Raw genomic sequence first — 23,657 nt, 5'->3', positions numbered from 1 at the left:
TTTTCTAGGCAAGAGTGCTGGAGTGAATTGCCATTTCCTTCTCCAGGGGATCTTCCCAACCCAGGAATTGAACCCAGGTCTCCCGCATTGCAGGCAGATGCTTTACTGTCTGAGCCACAGATGAGTGCAATTGTGCGGTAGTTTGAGCATTCTTTGGCATTGCCTTTCTTTGGGATTGGAATGAAAACTGACCTTTTCCAGTCCTGGGGCCACTGCTGAGTTTTCCAAATTTGCTGGCATATTGAGTGCAGCACTTTCACAGCATCATCTTTCAGGATTTGAAATAGCTCAACTGCAATTCCATCACCTCCCCTAGCTTTGGTCGTAGTGATGCTTTTTAAGGCCCACTTGACTTCACATTCCAGGATGTCTGGCTCTAGGTGAGTGATCACACCATTGTGATTATCTGGGTCATGAAGCTCTTATTTGTACAGTTCTTCTGTGTATTCTTGCCACCTCTTCTTAATATCTTCTGCTTCTGTTAGGTCCATACCATTTCTGTCCTTTATTGAGCCCATCTTTGCATGAAATGTTCCCTTGGTATCTCTAATTTCTTGAAGAGATATCTAGTCTTTCCCATTCTGTTGTTTTCATCTATTTCTCTGCATTGATCATTTAAATGAGCATAAATGTAATCTAGATTGTCAACGGGGGACTTTCAATTCCTTAGACATTTAAAAGATTTTTAATTCCTACTGACAAATTCTTACCACTTTAATAACAGAATAAATTTCTCTTCTGGACACTGATTCTAAATATTAAAAATGTGGATGGTAAAGTGCCATAATAGGAATTTGAGGGAGAGTTACCATGTTATCTTGGCATTAAAACAGTCAAGACTAAGAACATGAGGTATGGCTAGACCCACAGGCTGCCTTATAGGCTCCATGAAAGGCAGGTAGCTTGTCAGGCTTGTTCCCCTCTATAACCCAGCACCTGAGGCATTAGGTCTGGCACTCAATAAAAACTACTTGAATAATTAGGCAATTTAGAATGGTGAGGAACTCTAAATCGAAAATAGATTAAGGGGATGAAAGAACTTCAGAAAGAGATGGGAGGACCATTTTGTACCAATGTGATTAGGAGACAGAGAGACAGATAAGTACCTAGGTGGTGCTAATGGTAAAGAACTCGCCTGCCAATGAAGGAGATGAAAGAGGCCTGGGTTCGATCCCTGGGTCAAGAAGATCCTCTGGAGGAAGGCATGGCAACTCCCTTCAGCATTCTTAAATGGAGAATCCCATGGACAGAGAAGCCTGGTGGGCTACGATCCACAGGATCCCAAAGAGTCGGACATGACTGAAGCGACTGAGCGTGCATGCACCAGGGGATAGACAGTTAGAAGAACTGGAGAGAATCTGTTTCAGGACAATATAAAAGAAAACATCCTCAATAATGAGAGCTAGGAATTAGGATCTCAGGAAGAAACTGACTATATATTATTAGGGTTGCTGGAGCCGAGAGTGATTCCCTGGAGACAGATCTAGATGACTAGTAAAGTTCTTTACAACCCTGAATTTCTCCATTAAAAATTTCCATTGAAAACTCAGACGGCGTCTTGCTTCAGTAACAATAAATAGTGTTTGGCTGTATTTGGAGGAATGAGTCTTAATAGTCCCAGGTTTCAGGTGTGTTGGGGATTAAACTGAATTTTGTAAATTAATTTGGGTACTTACTTGTCATTCCTTGTACTCTAACCCAGCAATATGGGGACATCACTAACTAGCGGTGTTTGAACACTGAAGCAATAACACATTGTTTTGACTTACAGAGGTAATCTTGAACTTGATATTTGGAGCCACCAAAAAAATATCATCATATGAGGGATTCGAAATTTGGACTCCATGAAGCTGACTATCTGATCGCCTGTCAGAATCTGGCTCTTAGATTTGAATTTGAGAAAGGAAGCCATAATGAAACATTTGTATTATAGAGCTAAATCCCTTTCTTGGATTCCTGTTCCTCTTCTAGTAGAGTTGTAGAGTAAAATTATGTGATTTTTTTCAGAACTAGGATGCCAACAACAGACATCAAGATTCGCAACCGTGAGGTTCATGAATGTGAAAGCATTTAACTGTTAAATTATTGGATAAAGTTTATATTGGATTTTACTTACAGTGTATTAACTCTATTATCAGGTAGAAGAAAACACATGCTATCTCTTAACTCATGTGATCACTTAATAGGATTTCCTTGTGCTTTTCTTTCTTTCCCTCTTGTTTTTGTTCAAATATTGCCTTCCCAGTGAAGTTTCCCCGACCATCCCAATTTTTTGGTTTGTTTGTTTTGTTTCGGGTTTTTTTTTTTTTTCTTTTGGCTGCATGGGGAGACTTGTGGGATGTTAGTTTCCCAACCAGGGATCAAACCAAGTTCCTTTCAGTGGAAGCGCAGAGTCCTAACCATTGGATCACCAGGGAAGTCCCTGACAACCTCATTTTAAACTGAAACTTCTCTCCCACATTCCTCACTCTTTGCTGTATCTTTTTCCCTCTCACGTTATAACACACCATGTAATGTATTGAGTTTACTCTGCCTCCTACTCCTCTTATAATGCACATCCCATAAGAGAAGGCGGTTTGTCTCTTTTGTTCCTGCTGTATCACAAGAGTCTACAACACTGCCTGACATTTAACAGACGTAGATGCTCAACAAACGTCCATTGAGAGGGCAAGAGTATTGTCTAGCATATAAGCAAGGGGCCCTACCTACATGGACCAGGATGTGTCGTGTGGTCTTTGTGAGCTATGTGACTTCTTTCTGCTGCTGTATGTTGGGAAAAGTGAGAGAGTCTCCTCACTTCCTCCAGTATGACGTGAGAGTGAATGATCCATGAAGGCAGTTCCATCTTCTTAGTGGAACAAGACAGAAAATCAAAATTCTGTCATTTATTCATGCAACCAGACCAGTCCTGAACAAATAATACCCCAGGAAAATCCTCTAATTTTGCCCCACCTTCTAGATATACGAATTAAACACCATAAGCAACATTATGCCTCTATGACAACAAAAACCACTATCTTAACTGAACCAAACATAATTTTGATCCTTGTCAACCATTCTTCTGTGTACACAGCCTGAAATCAGGCTAGGCAAGTAGAACCAAAATAATTCTTCAGACCAAATCCTTTTTAAAGCAAAAGCTCCAGTAACAGAAGCATATCCAGGAATTAGGATCATCCTTCAGTGATCAATCCTTACTGGTCTGAATATGAAGTTATCTTCCACAGAGGCCACAAGGTGTAACGGTACAGAGTTTTGGCTATAGCACCATACTGCTTGGGTTCAAATACTGCTTCTGCCTCCTGCTAGGTGTGTTTCCTTGGGTAAGCCATTTGAATGTTCTGGCCTTAGTGTTCTCATTAGTAAAATTGGGATAATAGTAGCACTTAAACTGCATAACCTTTGAGAATTAAGTGAGTTAACAGGAACAAAGTTTTTATAGCAGAACCTGGCACATATAGCATTCAATAAAAACGGAGCCATTATATTATCAGGGAGTGAGAGTTCCTTTAGTAAACTGAAGTTTTTACCAGATGACTTTGAGCAAATTACTCTGACGCCTAGCTGCTGCTGCTCAGTCGCTCAGTCGTGTCTGACTTTTTGTGACCCCATGGACTCTACCAGGCTCTTCTGTCCATGGGGTTCTCCAGGCAAGAATACTGACTGGGTAGCCATTCCCTCTTCAAGGGATCTTTCCGACCCAGGGATCAAGCCCAGGGGTCCTTCCACATTGCAGGTGGACTCCTTACCATTTGAGCCACAAGGCAAGCCCCTGACTCCTAGAAGGCTGATAATTTGCAACAACGTTATCTGAAAATTAAGACAGGCATTCCCTCTCCATTACTAGCAACACAAGTAAAAGTCACAATTATAATGAAAATAAACTGTCTTGATTTTCATCGTTTAGGAGTATAACTTTTAAAATAAGGATAAAAAGATAAAATTTCCCCTAGATATTTTATTGGCTTTTTAATAGTTGTACATAGTTGCAATTGTGCATACATGCTTTTGGTTTGTATTTTAATTTATTGTCATCCTTCTACATGATATTTTTTCAATCTTCAATTTCTTTTATAAAGTCCTAAAGCACCCAGGACTGTTTCCGTTAGACTGTTTCCGTTATAGTGGAGAGTCAATAAATAACCAACTCAAGGCGTATTTTAAGAGTACATACCAGGTTCAAATTATCATGTAAAGCACAGGAAGTGGGGCAAAGATGAGTGAGAGAGTCACCTCCTTTAAATAATTTACATAGTAAATTGGCAGCAGACACCTAAACCAGGAAAGAGGTTCAAGTCCACACGTCCTAACAGAAGGATAAGCACAAGAGAGGAGGTTCCTACTAGACAATGCTCAATCAAGGACAAGAATATCTTACGGAAAGAAGAGACAAGTTGGGACCCTTGCAGGTCTGGCTTTTCCCCAGGTGCAGCTGTAGGAGGAAGGTGCTCAGAGAAAGGGAAGAGCAAGAAGAAAGGCCTGGGGACAGGGAGGCTCAGGGCATGCTCAGTGAGGGACCCAAGGGGACGGAAGTCCAAAGCAAACGACTAAAAGCAGAAAGATAAGGCAGGAAAGGTCATTTTGAATTACACTGAGAAGAGCTGAAGAGGCTGGAATTCATTCAGGAAATAATGTGGAGTCAGTCACACTTGTTGAGCAAGAACCAAAGGACCAAAGCTCCACGTGAGGCAGAGTTCCTAGTGGTACACAGGATGATCCGGGAGGGTGGGGAGAGATTTCCCCATCTAGTCCCAAATCCACAACAGTCCCTGATCTCTCGGGCCACCCAACTCTTGGGCTGTGTCCTTGTAGAAAAGAGGAGCTCCAGTATCTGAGATCTGGCATCTAAGGAGGCCACTCTTGCAGACCTATCCCCTGTGTTCCACTTCAAACAGTGAGTTTCTGTCCTGAATCCTTTGATAACTTCCTGCCCTAATTACCTACTCTATTGCCTGGTTCCTTAAAAAAAAAAAAAGTGGGGGTGGTGAGGCCTGTTTGAGTCTTTTTGGTTCCGGCACCATCTGCCCATGAATACTACCATCTAAATAAAGAACACACTGACTCCTAAAGCTTGCCTGCACTGCCCAGCCTCGCTCACAGGGTGCTCTGTTACCCTTCCTGGTGGAACAAGTGCCATTTCGTTGTGAAGGACCCATTGCTCTATTTGCTGGTCTGAGACCCGAACACTGTTCTGATTACTCTAGGGTTCCTGACGGCCTGCACCATCCTGAATCTTCTCTGTCAGCCTCACCAGCTGGGTTAGGTTCTCCTCCTACAGGGAGGCTTAATGCTAGAACCCAGCCTCTCCCTGCTCCTCTAGCATTCCACAGCTTTCTAGAGCCAGGATGGCTCATACCTAAGTAGAGCAAAGAGGCAATCTGCAATCATTGAGACCTTCAGTGATAAGGACCAGATAACGGAGAAACCGAAAGAAAGGCCGAGAGTAGAGACCTGCACAAGGAGAAAGAAATCAAATAAATCACAGGTTCAGGACCTGAAAGAATGCAGAAGACAGCAACAGGCAAGGACAGATCAAAGAACTCCATGGTCAAAGTCTGGATGACGAAGAAAGCCAGACTGGGGAAGGCGGGGGATCTGCTTCGATTTGGAAAGCATTTATACACAGAACTTTCCCCCTCCCCGTCTCCTCCCTCTCTGTGCTCATTCAGAGCAGGTGTCGTCCCTTTCCTCTCTAAAACCTTTTCCTCTCTTTAGTTTAAGTTAACAGATAGAAATAAGTAGGGCTAGCATAATGAAAATCCCATGGATGGAGGAGTCTGGTGGGCTGCAGTCCATGGGGTCGCGAAGAGTCGGACACGACTGAGCGACTTCACTTTCACTTTTCACTTTCATGCACTGGAGAAGGAGATGGCAACCCACTCCAGTGCTCTTGCCTGGAGAATCCCAGGGATGGGGGAGCCTGGTGGGCTGCCGTCTATGGGGTTGCACAGAGTCGGACACGACTGAAGCAACTTAGCAGCAGCAGCAGCAGCAGCAGAATGAAACCTTCTGGTGACCGCTACTGCTGCCAAGTGAACTTTAAATTTTCTACCTCGCTTCACTAAAAATAATTTGTTTCTATTCCTGAAATTGTATTTTAATACCATCCCAAAACACAGAAGTATTTCTGAACGTAGAAGTTTGCTGTTGCTGTTTAGTCGCTAAGTCGTGTCTGACTCTTTGTGACCCCATGGACTGCAGCACGCCAGGCTTCCCTGTCCTTCACTATCTCCTGGAGTTTGCTCAGATTCATGTCCATTGATACAATGATGCTATCTAACCATCTCATCCTCTGCCACTCTCTTCTCCTTTTGCCTTCAGTATTTCCCAGCATCAGGGTCTTTTCTAATGAGTCAGGTCTTCACGTCAGGTGGTCAAAATGTTGGAGCTTCAGCTTCAACAACAGTCCTTCCAATGACTATTCAGGGTTGATTTCCTTTAGGATTGACTGGTTTGATCTCCTTGCACTCCAAGGGACTCTCAAGAGTCTTCTCCAGCACCACAATTCAAAGACATCAATTCCTTGGCATTCAGCCTTCTTTATGGTCCAACTCTCACGGAAAAGTAAAGATATTAAAGTGAAGACATTTTAGATGTTAAGCCAATATTAAGCATTAACTGCGGATATGTGCTGAAGAGAATCAAGAATCAAGTTGTAAGATCTCTGGTGCCACTGCCTTAAACAGTATTGAAGAATCATTCTCACAAAAGATTATTGCTGGTATATCATACTCTGTTCAAATCTTGTGATACCTTTAGGGAGGAATGGAATTAGATGATTACTACTCCAGGCACCTGCCCCATCACTCAGCAGTTTGAGGAAGAACTGAATATGGTCAGAGGTCCACAGACCCTCTCTTCTAAACCACAGGGCATACAGCAGATATTCACAGCACTGCTCTCAGACATCAAAATATCTCACTGCAAAAACTTCTCAGTCTAACTCTGCAATCTTACGGTCCAACTTAACTGAATGTCTCTCCTGACTGTGTGAAAGCAAAGTCTGATGCATGTTTCTTAAAAGAAAAGCCTCATCAAAATACCTGATTTTAATTAAAAAATTGACATCCGGAAGGAAATTAATCGATGCCTGGCATGTACCATCTTTTCAATATATGGATAGATTATATAGACCATATGAGTGGATTTTGAGTTAACACATGGTCCTCAGGCACTGCTGCCCATCAGGTACTTGGGTCAATGTGCCTGGGCCTCCGTTGGAACCTGGGTTTGAGAGATGTGCACACTGAGAAGAGCGTGGGGTGAGGAAGGGTACATGCACAGAAAGAGAAGGGCTGAGACAGGTACCAAACCTCTCCCATGGGTTTAGGAGAAATGGGAAGGGGAAGAGAGGGGACAAAAGAGAAAGAAAAGTCAAAGACAACCAGAATAAAGGCATCTTTTGAAAGTCAGTAAGAGCTGTTTTGTGAAAGAAGAAAGGCACGCCAGAGAAGGCACAAGTGGTGGAGAATGAGATGGATGAAAATGAGAGTAACACTGAATGTCAGGATTGGGAGGCTTGGTGCCTCCTGGATGGAATGAGTGCTGGGTGCAGGGGCAGATGGCAGATGGAAAGCGATGATACTGTGGAGGAAGCAGAAGCAGAGGAAAAGGCTGGGTTTTCAAGACGTTTGGTCTCGGTCATAAACAGCCATGCAGAAGAGGAACAGCCATGTTTAGATAGGGGGCTTGTTTGTATTGTCAGCTTTGGGGAGATGAAAGTAGGGAGGAACCTCAGCCACCACTACCTACCCACCCCTACTACCCCCTAAAAAAGGGGAAGAAATGACTATGTAGGGGAAACGTCTAAATGAGATTGTGAATTCTAAAGATAGGGAAGGGACAGAGCTTAGGTGGGACCCAAGAAGGGTCCTTTCACTCAGGAGATGAAAAGTGAAGAAAAGAATCACTGAGGGAGAGTAAACAGACAAAGGCAATTCTTCCATAAAACCGAACAGCCTGCAGATTGTTCCAAACAGAACTGAAGACACAAGTAAATTTCTGCTATAAAACAAGCCCAGAGAACTTGAAGTCAGGGCATAGGCCCAGCCTGCCTTAAGAGGACAAGACAGCCTTCCAAATCTAACTGACTCAAGGATGATCAAGCAGGCAGAAGACAGGACCTTTCTTAACTTCCACTGCCATAAATGTGTGAGAACAATGACATTTATTACAATGGAATTAATAAATCAGTGTTGCGTCCTACCTTCCACCCATGAATAGAGCAATGGATAAAGAAGATGTGGTACCTATAGACAATGGAATATTACTCTGCCATAAAAAGCAACAAAATTGTGCCTTTGCGGAGACATGGATGGACCTAGACACTATCATACACGGTGAAGTAAGCCAGAAAGAGAAAAACAAATATTGTGTAACATCACTTACATGCGGAATCCAGAAAAATGGTACAGATGAACTTATTTGCAAAGCAGAACTGAGACATAGCTGTAGATAACAAACATAACGCTACTAAGACGGGAAGGGAGGTAGGATGAATTTGAGATGGGGATATATACACTATATGAGATTGACATATATACACTACTACGTGTAAAACTGATAACTAATGAGAACCTACTGTATAGCACAGGGAACTCTACTCAATGCTCTGTGGCAACCTAAATGGGAAGGAAATGCAAAGAAAGAGACGATATATGCATATGTATGACTGATATATATACACACAAAACTTTGCTGCACAGCAGAAACTAACGCAACATTGTAAAGCAACTATACTCCAATAAAAATTAATTTGAGAAAATTCCTACAACAGACACCCAGACTAGGAAAAGTGGTAATAATCACTGTGTAAAGAAAGACAGTAAGATTCACATTCTTATGACTCTAAAGTCAAGAGTTTAGAAGAAAGCAAAACAAAGAAGAGTTACTTTTCTTGGAAGAAATTAATCTTCTTTCATATCCCCAAATATTGTAGATCTTGCATAAGGTGATCTTTGACTGCAGATGGCCTTGGTCATATCCAAACCCCTAGATTTCACTGCTTGGGACAATGTATGAAAGAAGAGAACACCCTTCTCTTGGTTATTTCCAAATGCATCAGTCTTCCTCTAAATGTGACATCTTCCCTCAATGTGGAAAAAACATGTTAGACCATTTCATCCCACCCTTTATTTTAGGCTTTACTAATACATTCCATAAAGCTCAGCAGAAATTGAAGCCTTAAAATAAGCATATGTATATATACATTTGAGTGAACTCCAGGATATGATGATGGACAGGGAGGCCTGGCGTGCTGCGATTCATGGGGTGGCAAATAGTTGGACACAACTGAGCGACTGAACTGAACTGAACTGAATATATACATATGTTTATATATAAGGTGACAGCAAAGTACTTGGGACACTTGATAACATCTTAGGAAAATTTGAGCCAAATATCAGTAATAATATGGGTTTAAAAAGAAATGATGTGAGTAAATGCAGCAGAAAAATTCACAATGAATTATTAATACATCCACTTGGCTTGTTTTTACTCTGTTATGTCACAATTTTGATGCAAATACAAAAAACAACCCAGTGAGGCATCTAATAACTTTCTTGGGTTTTTAATGTAATTCAGTAGTCTTAGGAACTAGAAATAGCATATCCATAAACAACTTCTATATAAAATCTTGTGTGAATCTGAAAAGGAAACAATAAAAAGATGGATAAGCTATCCTCAATAAATATGGGATAATATAAAGTAACACTTAGTGAAGTTTAAAATGACTTTTCTTAAATATTCTGGGTTGGTAGAAATGTTATAGCCTCCCTACTATTAAAATAATTAAAAAGAGGTGACAAAAAAAGATGAAGGGCAGTTCTTTGTAACTGCTTCTGCTTTAGGGAGAGAAGTTAGCAGACGAGATTCAGGAAAAGGGTAAGAGAGACAACTGAAGAGATGTCCATCACCTCTTTTCAATGTCTTCTTACTGCTACTGTCCAGAGACTTACTTCCATCTTGGCTTTCCATGGTAACTTGAAAAGCCAGATTCCTCCAATGCTTAGGAAAACCTGAGAGGGATGTACTTAAGAAGGCCAGTGTAATTCCATCTACAACTGAAGAACAAGGCAGAACAAGATGCCCAGATAGGAGTTCAAAGGAGTTAAGGACCCACAACAGAATCTGGGACTGAAAGCACATTAGCATTCAACTCATTCAATTCTGATCTAACTTGTTCAAGGTTACATGGCATCTTGGTGGCAAGGACTCAACTAGAACCCAGGTATCTTGCCTAGCACCAGGCTCAGTGCATCACTTCCCACTGCTCCTAACCCAAGAACCCAATTAGGAGCTAAAGAGAATTCAATAAGCAAGCTATCATTATTGCCCCTAAGTCAAGCCTTTTTTCTTTGCCTGTCTTTCTATTACAGAAACTTTCCAATTCCCACGAATAGAGATAGGAGAATAATAAACTCCATACACCTATCACCCAGCTTAAATAATTACCAACTTATGCCTGATCATCTTTCATCTATCCTCCTCTCCCTTCCAGGATTATTTTAAAACAAATACCAGACATAGTATCATTCAGTTCAGTTCAGTCGCTAAGTCGTGTCCGACTCTGCGACCCCATGAATCAGAGCCTAACAGGCCTCCCTGTCCATCACCAACTCCTGGAGTTCACTCAAACTCACGTCCATCGAGTCAGTGATGCCATCCAGCCATCTCATCCTCTGTTGTCCCCTTCTCCTCCTGCCCCCAGTCCCTCCCAGCATCACAGTCTTTTCCAATGAGTCAACTCTTCGCATGAGGTTGCCAAAGTACTGGAGTTTCAGCTTTAGCATTCCTTCCAAAGAACACCCAGGACTGATCTCCTTTAGAATGGACTGGTTGGATCTCCTTGCAGTCCAAGGGACTCTCAACAGTCTTCTCCAACACCACACTTCAAAAGCATCAATTCTTTGGCGCTCAGCCTTCTTCACAGTCCAACTCTCACATCCATACATGACTACTGGAAAAACCATAGCCTTGACTAGATGGACCATCATTACTACTTTTTAAATATGAAAGGCTCAAAGAAATGACATAGCTGTAGATGCAGCAGAGACAGTTTTCTTTAGGAAGTCCTGGTGTCTCTATCTTATACCCTTGTGCTGTTGGTGGTGTTTTCCATTTTATTTCACAGCTCTCGAACTAAAGGCCAGCTCTTATTTCAGCACAGACTGGTAAGACATGCTCTGTAATCCACGGATGATACTAGATTCTGGGGCAGTGAGGAATTTTTGATGAAGGGATTATTTTAGACAACAAACATGGAAAAAGCTGAACTTACACCAAGAGATAAAATGTTTTTCTACCTTAAACAATACCACTGATATTGTACACTTGTTTAAATCAAGCTTAATTCTGGCCTGAGATTTAAAACCAACTTCATCCATGAGTCCATATGAAAGGTACTAAATAATGTAATTCTTAAGGCTTAACAAATTCACAAAATAAAATAACAATAAAAAGTTTTCACACCAATAGCACTATGTGTCCTCCAGGACACACACCATTTATTTGTCCTAAGGACATGATAGAAATTTAAAATTAATAAATATAGCAACATTTCTTTTTCATACAGACATTTAAAGTCTGCCCACAGAACAAGTACATTTGAAAGACATTTTGAAAATTCTTAATTAACAAATAGGATCATGCTAATGGAACTAAGAAGACAGAGATAATAGAGTGTGTATATATATAAATGGATACTTGCAGCTATAATACTGACAAATAACATTTCCACTTCTAATTTTCCATTTCGTCTTCCTCTCCCTATACATTAATTTTTATATGAATTTACAAGTACATATTTAAAAATAAGACTACGTTAAAAAAGCCAAAGTGAATAGAAACAGAAGACAAATCAGAACCTTAAGTTGTATCACCCTTAAATGAAATAATTTCATTTCAAATACAGATTAATTTTTTTCCCAGAAAAAAAAAAAGTCTGCAAAATACAATCTTTTACCTTTTGGAAAATTTAACAATTTATCCTTGAATAAAGTTATGATATTCATACCTGCTGATGTTTCTCTAAATTTGTCACTCGTCTTCTTTTTCCTCCATTTCCAAGGTTTAAAAATTTTACCAATGGTGGAGAGTTTCCCCTTTCTCTTGAAGGGAGGTGTTTGGGAGCCTGCTGTTGGGCCATCTGAGTTTGCTATAGAAGCTTTGTCCAGTCCATCAACTGTAGAAAGAAAAGTCAAGTCAGAGAAAAGCTGTAATAAAACAACATCATCTATTTCTTCCTGCATTGTTCAGAGTAAGCATACCCACTTTAACTGGAATTTCACATAAAGTTTATTTTGCCCATTTGCCTGCTGGTAGAGCTCTCCTCTAATATCAATCAATAAATCAATCACTCAGAAATTATAGTCCCTTAGATACTCATTGTGAGGTAACAGAAAAGAAGCAAAAGACTTACAGAAAAGTTAAGGCCAGATAAATAAGGGTCTGCAAAACACAGCTGAATCCATCTGTAACAATTACATCTATATTTTTGTGCAGAAGTAGAGTATTGCCTGGAAGGTCCCATGGACGGAGGAGCCTGGTGGGCTGCGGTCCATGGGGTTGCTAGGAGTCGGACTCGACTGAGCAGCTTCACTTTCATGCACTGGCGAAGGAAATGGCAGCCCACTCCAGTGTTCTTGCCTGGAGAATCCCAGGGACGGGGGAGCCTGATGGGCTGCCGTCTATGGGGTCGCACAGAGTCGGACACGACTGAAGCAACTTAGCAGCAGCGGCAGCAGCAGAGTACTGTAAGTGAAACAGGATGTTCTTCCAGAGACTAATTTGGCATTTTCAGTAATGAATATGACATTCATGGTGTAGTTGAAACCAGGCTTTTTTTTCTTCACAAAATAAAATTTAATGCCGGGAAGCTTAATTTTAAATATTACCACACCAAAACTCTTTTGCTTCTATTACCAAAAAAATTTTTAGCTTCAAATAAACTGATAGCTATCACAAATGACAAGAAATATGTGAGGAAGGTGGATGTTTTAGGTAATAGAATGCATTTTTATGTGCCTCAATCTTTTCGTCAACCAGAAGAAAGGCCCTGAACTTTATGTTGCCGTGTACTACATTCATAACTGAAAGAAGACGGTGATAATTTATATTACCCAACAATCAAATTTTAGTGACAAAAGATTGGAAGCAACTCAGAATGAATAAATGATGGTATTATTCATGCAATGAAATAGCACTTAGCAATTTTTTTAAAAGGCGCTATTGGTACCTACAACATGAATGCATCTCAGAAACACCGTGCTGAAAAAACTAAAAAAAAGGGACACAAAAAGAATATGTGCTGTGGGGTTTTATTCATATGAAGTTTTTAAAAAAGGCAAAATGAATTTTGGAGAAAAGAAAGAAGAAAACAATCAGAACAGATGTTGTTTCCTGGAGTGAGATGGAGGTAGAATTAATTGAGCAGAGATCTGAGGTATCTTCCTGAGGTCCTAGAAATTATCTCAGTAAAGGATGGACTATACAAAATACGTGCTTCCCAGGTGGCACCAGTGGTCAGGAACCCACCTGCCAATGCAGGAGATGTGGGTTCGATCTCTGGGTTGGGCAGATCCCCTGGAGGAGGGCATGGCAACCCACTCCAGGATTCTTGCCTGGAGAATCCCATGGACAAAGGAGCCTTGAGGGCTACAGTTCATGGGGTTGCAGAGTCAGGCACGACTGAAGTGACTTAGCGTGCGTGCATACGAAACACATCAAATGGTATTTATGATATTGTGTATTTCACTTTATGTAAAATCTACCTTTAAAAAACTATCAATAGTAAAGTCCAATTAATGGCATGCATGCTGATAGCGATGAAGTGTACTGATGTTCATCAAAAATAATAAATTGATGGATAGAATGGGGATAGATAAATATATAATATAGTAAAATGTAGCTAAGTATTGAATCTAGGTGGTGGATGTGTGGTGATTAGTTGTATAATTCTTCCATCTTCAAAACTTTCAAAATAAAATATTAGGAAATACTAGGATAAATAAAACAAAAATTGAATGGCAAGAACCTCTGCTTTTAGGAAAATGGAATAGACTTACTTTTTACTATTTCTCCTGCTAAATACAACTAAAAGATACCCTGGAGGCTATATATAAAACAAACACAAGGGACTTTCCCTGACGGTCCAGAGGTTAAGACTCCATGCTTCCACTGCAGGGGGTTTGATTCCTGGTCAGGAAACTAATATCCTGTATGCTGTGTGGGGTGGCCAAAAACAGACAAACAAACCAACCATGAATAGACTAACAAGCTGAAAAGAAAGTAGACCAGCTTGGGACCTCGAGACCTAAGAAACAACATGGAGGTAAGATCCCTGTGTTTTCTTTTAGTCTCATGTATTCCCGACTTGCAGCTGAAGTGGTCACCAACAAATAGCCTGCTCCCTCTAGTCAAACGAGCCAAAAAGGACAGGCTAGCAAAACAGAAAATTTTTAGACGAAAACTGCTCCACTCCAGATAAACAAAGCAACCCACTCCAGTACTCTTGCCTGGAAAATCCCATGGATGGAGGAGTCTAGTGGGCTACAGTTCATGGGGTCGCGAAGAGGCGGACACGACTGAGCGACTTCACTTTCACTTTTCACTTTCATGCATTGGAGAAGGAAATGGCAACCCACTCCAGTGTTCTTGCCTGGAGAATCCCAGGGATGGGGGAGCCTGGTGGGCTGCCGTCTACGGGGTCACACAGAGTCGGACACGACTGACGTGACTTAGCAGCAGCTCCACTCCAGACAAACACCACAGAAGGAACTGTGACCACCCAAGCCAACAAAGGCTGAGTAGGGAGATCAGATGTCCATCCTCACAAAGCTGTAAGGAGGAGCCCCAACACCCCTCAAAGAGTGGTGTCAGAGAGGACCAAGTAGAGAGCCGGAACCTTCCTGCGTGCCAGCTATAACGAAGCATCGTCTACAGTGTCAGTGGAGACCACACGGGAGCCTGGACTTCCACCCACACCCAGGCACGAGGCATCTCTTCTTTGCCCTCCCTCCCCAAATTGGGATCACACCAAACCACTGCCCAGAGGAACAAGACAACCTCCATCCACTATGGTGTCACTAGAGACCACGTGGGGATCTGGAAATCGAACTATGCCCGGAGTAACGAAGACCCCTCTCCCTGTTTCTGCCACGAGATACCAACAGAGAATGAAGGGCTGAACCTGGGTTTTTAACCTCCTGGCAGGAGTGAGGCAGCCCCCTTTGCCTCCTTGCCTGGAGAAGTGTCAAACAAAGCCAGTTAAAACAAAGGGTTTCAATAAAGATTTACAGTCTAATACAATACAAAAGTGCTGAAGCTTCAATCAAAAATCACCTGACGTAACACAAACAAGGAAAATCTTAAACTAAGTGAGAAAAGATAATCAGTACACACCAACATCTAAATCCTTAGGAGTTCTCCTTGCAAACAAGAATGATAAATCCCATTCTTCCCACTCTGAACGTCGACTCTAATCTCAGGCAGAAATGCAAGAACTACAGTGACTGAGTCTTTAGTAAATGATCCCATGCTGGCCACAGTGCAGCAGGCAGAGAGAGAGATGGGTCAGACTAATCGTAAAGCTAAGTCAGAGTTTAAAAGTAAAATCCTTCTTTACTTCACTTCCAACTGCTGTCCAACTGCTTTCCTTAAACTAGGAGCAAAACCAGGGAAAAACTGAGTGTATGATATTTCTTCTTCATGGAGACTTTGTGCTGAAGATTCAACTTTGAAACAATTTAAATGTTGTGAAATATAAAAGGACTACTACAAACCTGGGAACTAAAGCTACCATCTCCAATTCACCTCTGTGGCTACAGACACACACTTAGTTCTCATTTTCTCTAAACCAACAACCCTGACACACCATCAAAATTCTGCTTTTGATCTGAACCACTAAGGAATAATCTATTTTTTTTTCTCCTGAAAAGAAAAGCAAATGAAAACAAAAATTAATTCCTTCGTTGACAGAATGTGACAGGTAGGGAGATTGAATGAGGTAGTTGAAAAATGAAAAATGAAGGTCTTAAAGTTAAATTCATAGCTACACGAGACATCAACTGCCATACTTTTTTTCATTTTGCATTTACAGTTTTAGTCTTTATCTCTGCCCTGGAAAGTGCCAGGGCAGTGTCCTGGGCCAATGACCACAGCACAGTTCACACACACATATCTTTTTCCTGATTGAAAGAATCCACCCATAATTTTGTAATTATGGGGCGATTACAGTAAACCACACTTACAATTAGGAAACATATATTGGCATAGTTGGCCACACTGCCATGGTATTTCTCTTCAGTTATGAACATGAAGGGAACTGTCACCTGCTTTGGAGTCATATGAACAGAAATTTTACTCCCTTCTTTTCCCCAAACACCTACGATACTGCCAGGACCACTGATCATTCTACTATTTTTCATCTGGGCCAGTGTACCATTAAAGTTGACTTGAAACTTTCTAAAATTGTTTTCACAACAAGTCTAGTGAGTTTGGCATTTACCCACAGATAAAAACAAATCACCAGGTAAATCCTAGATGAAAGTCTGAATTTCCCGTTTTAAATGTTAATTTTGACTGACTTACATGTTATGAAGAGAGACCTAACATTCATCAGGTTTTCCTTTTTCACAATGAAAATCAACATTATAAAATAATTTAAATATTATTTAAATATTGTTAAAACCAGTCATTAGCTCTTTGAATGTAGACAATTCAAATGACACAGCTCAGTCTATCTTCCCACCAAAGTCAGTCCATTCCTAACAGAACTTGCCCACACCAACCAGTAAGATCCAGAAAACACATGAAGGTTTTCTCTTTCATTTAAACAGAAATTTATCAATTAGGCAATCCCAGTGCTAATGTGGGAGAAGGCAATGGCGCCCCACTCCAGTACTCTTGCCTGGAAAATCCCATGGGCAGAGGGGCCTGGTAGGCTGCAGTCCATGGGGTCGCTAAGAGTCAGACACGACTGAGCTACTTCACTTGCACTTTTCACTTTCATTCATTGGAGAAGGAGATGGCAACCCACTCCAGTGTTCTTGCCTGGAGAATCCCAGGGATGGGGGAGCCCGGTGGGCTGCCGTCTATGGGGTTGCACAGAGTCGGACACGACTGAAGCGACTTCGCAGCAGCAGTGCTAATGTGATCATAGAAGCAAAAAATAAATGAAGCTAGATAATTATCATATACATTAAATTCTAGACTTGGGAGAACCTTTTCTTTGATATTTGAGAACTGAATGACAAGGATTCTTAGAAAAATGAAACTATTCAATATGAGAGTGTGTCGTACTTTTTATAATACTTGATAGTTCTCTGATATTCCAGATACTCATTTCTGATTTTTCTCCACACAATTATTTCAGTCATTGAGAAAGTGAGATAAATGTGACAGAGCATTCCACCTCACAAATTTCACAGGTGAAAGAACATTTAGAAAAGAACCTCAATAAAAGAATTCCTGGGGACCGATTCTAAAGAAAGTGATAGCCACTCTATGAGAGAACAAGTGGTGAAGATGGCCTCAACTGTCCCCTGAAATCCTTACATATCTGAAGGTTAATGAGAACACGTTTTTGAAGCCCAATAATAACAAAAACAAAGAAAAATCATATGTGATTTTAAGAAAAATGCTGAGAATTCTCTGTTGTACTAAGTATACACTTACAATACTACTCATAGTGATTTGACTATATCAAAGAATATACCTATTAAAAGGGCACTGTACAAAAATGTTTGACATTCAAAAATCAAGAACCTAAAGGAAGTAAGAAAACAAGCAAACCAATGTTTATTTCCTTAAAATATGGCTTCTAGGCTATCCTCTTCGTGCATTTGTAAATTATTATGCTTACATAATATTATCACCATATATAAATATATTCATTTTAATTTCTATTACAGTTTTTTTACATTTCCACTATAATTCTGCCACCTTCCTCTTTAAAAGCTACAGAACACACAGCAAAGAAACATAGGGCAGCACTCGGGGAACATTTAACTCTATTTCCTACCCTTCCGTGAGGCCTCTCTCTCATAAAGTGACTTAAAAAATATGCTGTCAGACAGGGGCGTACATGCAATTCTGGGCACAGAACCAAGTAGACAACGAGGTCAGAGGGAACTGGCGCTATGCGCCATTGCAGATGAAACTGGCTAACAGTTTCTAGGAAAGCCGGTGGCTCTCCTTGTCTTCAGTCATCTAAAGGAGATCCTTCTTGTTGCTGTTGTTTAGGCACCATGACTCTTGGGACCCCATGGGCTGTAGCCTGCCAGGCTCCTCTGGCCGTGGGATTTCCCAAGCAAGAATACTGGAGTGGGTTGCCGTTTCCTTCTCTAGGGGATCTTTCTGCACCAGGGATCGAACCTGTGTCTCCTGCATTGGCAGGCGGCTTCTTTACCACTGAGCCACCTGGGAAGCCCACAGAAGAAGATCCTTACTCTTGCTAATCAGCACAGACATTTGGGTTGGATCAAATCTCTCTCTTTTGGGGGGAAGGATGAATACCCAGTGGAAGGAAAGTGAAAAGGAACAGAAGAATAAAAATGTGTGTTATTACATGGGGTTAGGAGTTAATCCTGAAACTGGTATACTTGTAAACAGGATGGAACAATGGATAATAGATGTTAGGAGCCAGATTTCTCATTCTTGGAAATGGAGGTTACAGATAAGCAAAGGGGGAAGCCAGAATGATTGATGTGGACTGGATTAGAGTCAGAGATATCAGTATGAACTCCTGTTTTGAATAGAGAGAGAGAGGGAGGGAGAGAGGAAAGATATAGATAGATAGATAGATTGTAAGTATATGTATATACATGGTTTGGTATACATACTTGTATTTTCCATTCATTCTAGGGGCTAGAAGTAGTGACATCCCAGTGAGCACTCAGCCTTTGGTTTCTAACAGCATGCTCCAATAAAAGGAAGCAGACCTCTTTCCAGAAATGGCTGCTTCCAGGGCCGGGGCAAGGAAATTACTAGATAAGCCTGGAGCATTTTCCTTTTCAGAAAGGAAACAAGTGCTCAAAACACATTCTCATGAGAGAATGTCAAAGTCACACAGGAGCCAACAGAGAGTTCCACAGGCCAAAGACAGAACAATCTGGGCAATAGTGCAGTTTTAGATCATCATCCAAACTGATGAACAGTGAATAAATAAATAAGTATGGGATATAACATCTGTATGGAAGAATTGCAACTAATTTATACAAAGCTCCACTCTCAAGAAGGTGGGTCTTAACTTCCCACTCCTGAAATGTGTGGGTTTTACATGGTGACTTCCCTTTAAAGACTTCAGTATGGAAAGGTGGGGGAAAGGAGGCACTTACAGTGAAGAAACTGACAAACACTGCCTCAGCCACGTGACGGATGTTGACTTGATCACTGCTAAGTCATGTTGAGAGCATGGACCCTTGATACGATGGATGAGAATCAGACCTCAAAACCTATAACCCCACTGTATACCTTTAAGACCATGGATCTTTTCAAATGAGTCAGCTCTTTGCATCAGGTGGCCAAAGTATTGGAATTTCAGCTTCAGCATCAGTCCTTCCAATGAACACCCAGGACTGGTCTCCTTTAGGATGGACTGATTGGATCTTCTTGCAGTCCAAGGGACTCTCAAGAGTCTCCTCCAGCACCACAGTTCAAAAGCATCAGTTCTTCGGCGTTCAGCTTTCTTCACAGTCCAACTCTCACATCCATACATGACCACTGGAAAAACCGTAGCCTTGACTAGACGATATTTACAAGTCATCAAATTGCTGTCTCAACACTTTGTATTACCTGATGGATTCTAATGAGGTAAGTGGCATCTAACATCCTACAAAAGAGTAGACCATGGGCCCAGTAACTACTGATCCCAGTTACTGTGGAACCACACAGTGGCAATTAAACATGATGAGTTTTTTCACAGCTCTTCTTTTAAGAAAGGATATCATTTCCACTTTCTTTATCTGGAAAACATAAATAATAACTCCTTTGCCTTACTAGATTTATGAGAAAACTAATAGACCATTCAAACCATCTTTTCAGGTTGCCCTGAAGCCATGCTAAATTGGAAGCTCACCTCAACAAGCTTAGGGATGGAGAAGCAGTTTATTTTCTGTAAATAATGACAGCTTTTTAGTCTTATTCTGCATCTGACAGCAGCAGTAGTCTGAGCAGCGCAGTTCAGAGAAACACTGAGTATAACATTATCCATTAAAGGATCAACTGTGTTAGTACAGGAGTCTTCCACTATCTTAAGTACATTAGAGACCTATATATGAGGACACTGAGACCCAAGAAGGTTAGTGACTTTCCAAATCATTAACTACTCACAGATACATAGTCTAGGTCATCTGATTCCTGACTAGGGGCTTTTCTCCCATTCTCCCTGCTGTCCTCATTGGAATATGATAGCTAAACTCAAGGTGAACCAGCAGCACATCCTAGTACCTCTAGATGAGCAGTAAGACTCTGTTTATAGAGCAAAAAGCAAAGAAGACATCACATAATCAGCATAGACAATAACTCTCAGTTAATATTCGGAATTTTGAGCATCCAGTTGGGATGGCTCACTGTAATCTGAGAAGAGAACTGAGTCCCAGACTCAGCTCTGCTACTTAACTGGCCCTGTGACCTTGAGCAAAGACCCCAATATTTCATTGCTGAGATTATCAGATTCAGTTAAAGGGTCTCTAGGTGCAATAAAATTGATATACTTTTATGTCACATATAGACCTGTTCTAAGTGCTTCATGATTATTGCCTTGTTGTCATCACAACCCTATAAAGTAAGGTGCTATTAGTATTTCCATTTTATAAATGAGGAAGTTGAAGTCCAGAGAGACCGAGCAGTTTACCCAAGGTCACAGAGCCCGTCAGAGAGATTTAAACTCCAGATGGTCTACCTCCTGAGTGTCCCTTGCACAATATGGGCCAGGGGCTTGTGGGTGGGAATATGGCTATATTTTAAGAGAAGGCAAGACATAAAGCCTGATGAATAATAATTCAAGTCTATGCCCAACTGCTTCTTTGGACTAATCTAACGAGTCGGGGCAGATACTGTTCTAGTCTCTGAAACGATGCCCACTGTCATCACAGTTAAGTTCATGTGGGCTGCAGGCAGTGTGTCCTCTTCGCTTATAATAACTACGGTCCTTTGATTGCACAGAATCCTTATTTAACACAGCATTAATTTTAGAAATTTGATACCATCAATTTTTGGACTTGTTTTTCTAACAGAGGCAGCCATTATTTTTAAACCCCCAAAGGGAAAAGCGACTAAAGACTTCCATCTGTCTCGCAAACACAGAGAGAATTTCAGAGTTTAAACTTGCGGGCCGATGGGCTGCAGAAGGGGCGTGTTTGTGCAGCTGTGTGACATCCTGGCGCACTGACGTGAACAACAGACCCTAGACTTACTTCAGGACATTTAACAGATTAAATAATGTCACTTGTGCTTAGGGTTGGAAGAAATTCTGATTGAACAGGAGAAAGGTCACCTGACAAAAGAGAAATCAATTTTAATATAAACAAAAGCATAGTAAGTTTCATATATCACTATTATTGCTGCAAGTCAAGGGTTCTAGAAAGAGTTAGGATGGCTGTGTTTAGGAATAGCGAGACGTGTGCTATAGAGAAATGAACAAACCCACTTCCTACCTTCCTGAGCCATCTCCTCAGAGACCGGGGTGGAGAGCAGGTCATGGTGTATGGTGGGTGTGCTGTCTTTGTGGAAAGGTTTGACACACCTCCAGTGGGCAAACTGCCAAGTAAGAGAAAATCTCACCTCTAAGTGAAGATGGTGACTATTTCCTTTACGCTGAGCTTGTACTTAGGGAGGAAACTTTAGGAGAGAAGCTGGAAGACCTTAGATATAAATTATAAAATAAACTGCAAAATAAAATCTAACAACATCTGGGACTTCCCTGGTGGTCCAGCAGTTAAGACTCTGCACTTCCACTGCAGGGGGCACAGGTTTGATCCCTGGTCAGGGTACTAAGACCCCACATTTCTAGTGGTGTGGCCAAAAATAAAAATAAATAAATAAATAATACAAGAGACTTCCCTGGCGGCCCAGAGGTTAACACTTCGCCTTCCAATGCAGAGGGTGCGGGTTCAATCCCTGGTCAGGGAGCTAAGATGCCACGTGACTTGCAGCCAAATAATCAAAACATAAAACAGAAACAGCATTATAACAAATTCAATGAAGGCTTTTTAAAAAATATGGTCCACATAAGAAAGTCTTTTAAATTTTTTTAAAATAAAAAATATGCTAAAGACAATTAAAATTTTTTAAATGTAATGATTTTGGATCCACTTTGCCCCATACAAAATTATGAAAAACTTCCCAGTAGAGGATGAATGTAATAGAAATATTATTAAAATAACACATTAAATCTGGACTAGTAGCTTTGGGTCAAAAGATCCATAAGAGTCTACTTATACTGTGACTAATCCTCTCTGCAGTCCAACAGTCCCCTGGGAATCACACCAAGTTCTGTGAAGAGATGGGTGGCCACGTGTAAAATTCTGGACTATCCCCCCAAGGCAGAAATGAAACCTTATACAAGGGAACGCAGGACACTAGGAGATACAAGCTGTAGGCTTATACAATAGAAGGCAGAAAGCTGGGAGAATTTATGTCAATTAGTCATAAAGAGTCCCCAATGCACTCAGCTTTATATCCCTATCATTCAGTTAAAAGAGGGAACTGTAACAACCCAGGCATCTGAACTTGGACTGGAGCAAAGAAAAAGGACTAGAAATGATGAATGCCTCCAACAGACATTGAGAAGGAAGAAGTAAGGAGGCCAAGGAGCTGCCTGGAAAAGACATGGGCAGCTCCAGGGTCTGAATCTCTCCGAGGATGCAGTGGGATGTAAAGAGATGAAGGCTTAGAGAAAAGGTTTGTGGCTTGAGTTCAAGCACCCTGAACATTCAAGGGAAGATGTGAGTAAATACAGTACTGCTGGTGCTGCTAAGTCGTTTCAGTCGTGTCTGACTCTGTGCGACCCCATGGAGGGCAGCCCACCAGTCTCCTCTGTCCCTTGGATTCTCCAGGCAAGAATAATGGAGTGGGTTGCCATTTCCTTCTCCAATGCATGAGAGTGAAAAGTGAAAGTGAAGTCACTCAGTCGTGTCCGACCCTTAGCGACCCCATGGACTGCAGCCTACCAGGTTCCTCCGTCCATAGGATTCTCCAGGCAAGAGTACTGGAGTGGGTTGCCATTGCCTTCTCCATTACAGAAACTGATCTATGTTAAAAAGAAAAAGACATTTAACAGTACTAGACATTAGCAAGAAAACAGAGGTGAAGTTAAAGAAGTTATTAGGAGTGGTTTTTCCAAATAAAAGCAGAGCTAAGTTGACCTCTTAGAGGATGATTACATGAAGGAGATAGTAACTTCCCTGGTGGCTCAGATGGTAAAGAATCCGCCTGCTATGTGGGAGACCTGGGTTTGATCCCTGGGTTGGGAAGATCCCCTGGAGGAGGGCATAGCAGCCCTCTAGTACTCTTGTCTGGAGAATCTCCATGGACAGAGGAGCCTGGTGGGCTACAGTCCATGGGGTTGCAAAGAGTCAAGACACGACTAAGGGCAGACACAACTGAGCAACTAAGCACACCCACACACTTTCACTAGGAAAGGTATCTAACTAAATTGG

The 23,657-nt window shown here is 41.3% G+C and overlaps 1 protein-coding gene across 3 annotated transcripts in view; it reads right to left on the bottom strand.

Annotated features, from left to right (window-relative positions):
• PHACTR2 (phosphatase and actin regulator 2) overlaps positions 1–23,657 on the bottom strand; it is a 144,098-nt gene that overhangs the window by 96,228 nt on the left and 24,213 nt on the right. For all 3 annotated transcript variants that reach the window (XM_018053285.1, XM_018053287.1, XM_018053286.1), the window contains exon 2: positions 12,014–12,181. In XM_018053285.1, the coding sequence (XP_017908774.1) occupies positions 12,014–12,181 (168 nt within the window). The remainder of the gene's footprint in view (positions 1–12,013; positions 12,182–23,657) is intronic.

This window comes from Capra hircus, chromosome 9 (genome assembly GCF_001704415.2).
Source record: "Capra hircus breed San Clemente chromosome 9, ASM170441v1, whole genome shotgun sequence".
In the NCBI taxonomy this organism is placed as follows: domain Eukaryota; kingdom Metazoa; phylum Chordata; class Mammalia; order Artiodactyla; family Bovidae; genus Capra; species Capra hircus.
This window is presented reverse-complemented; position numbering and strand designations above follow the sequence as displayed.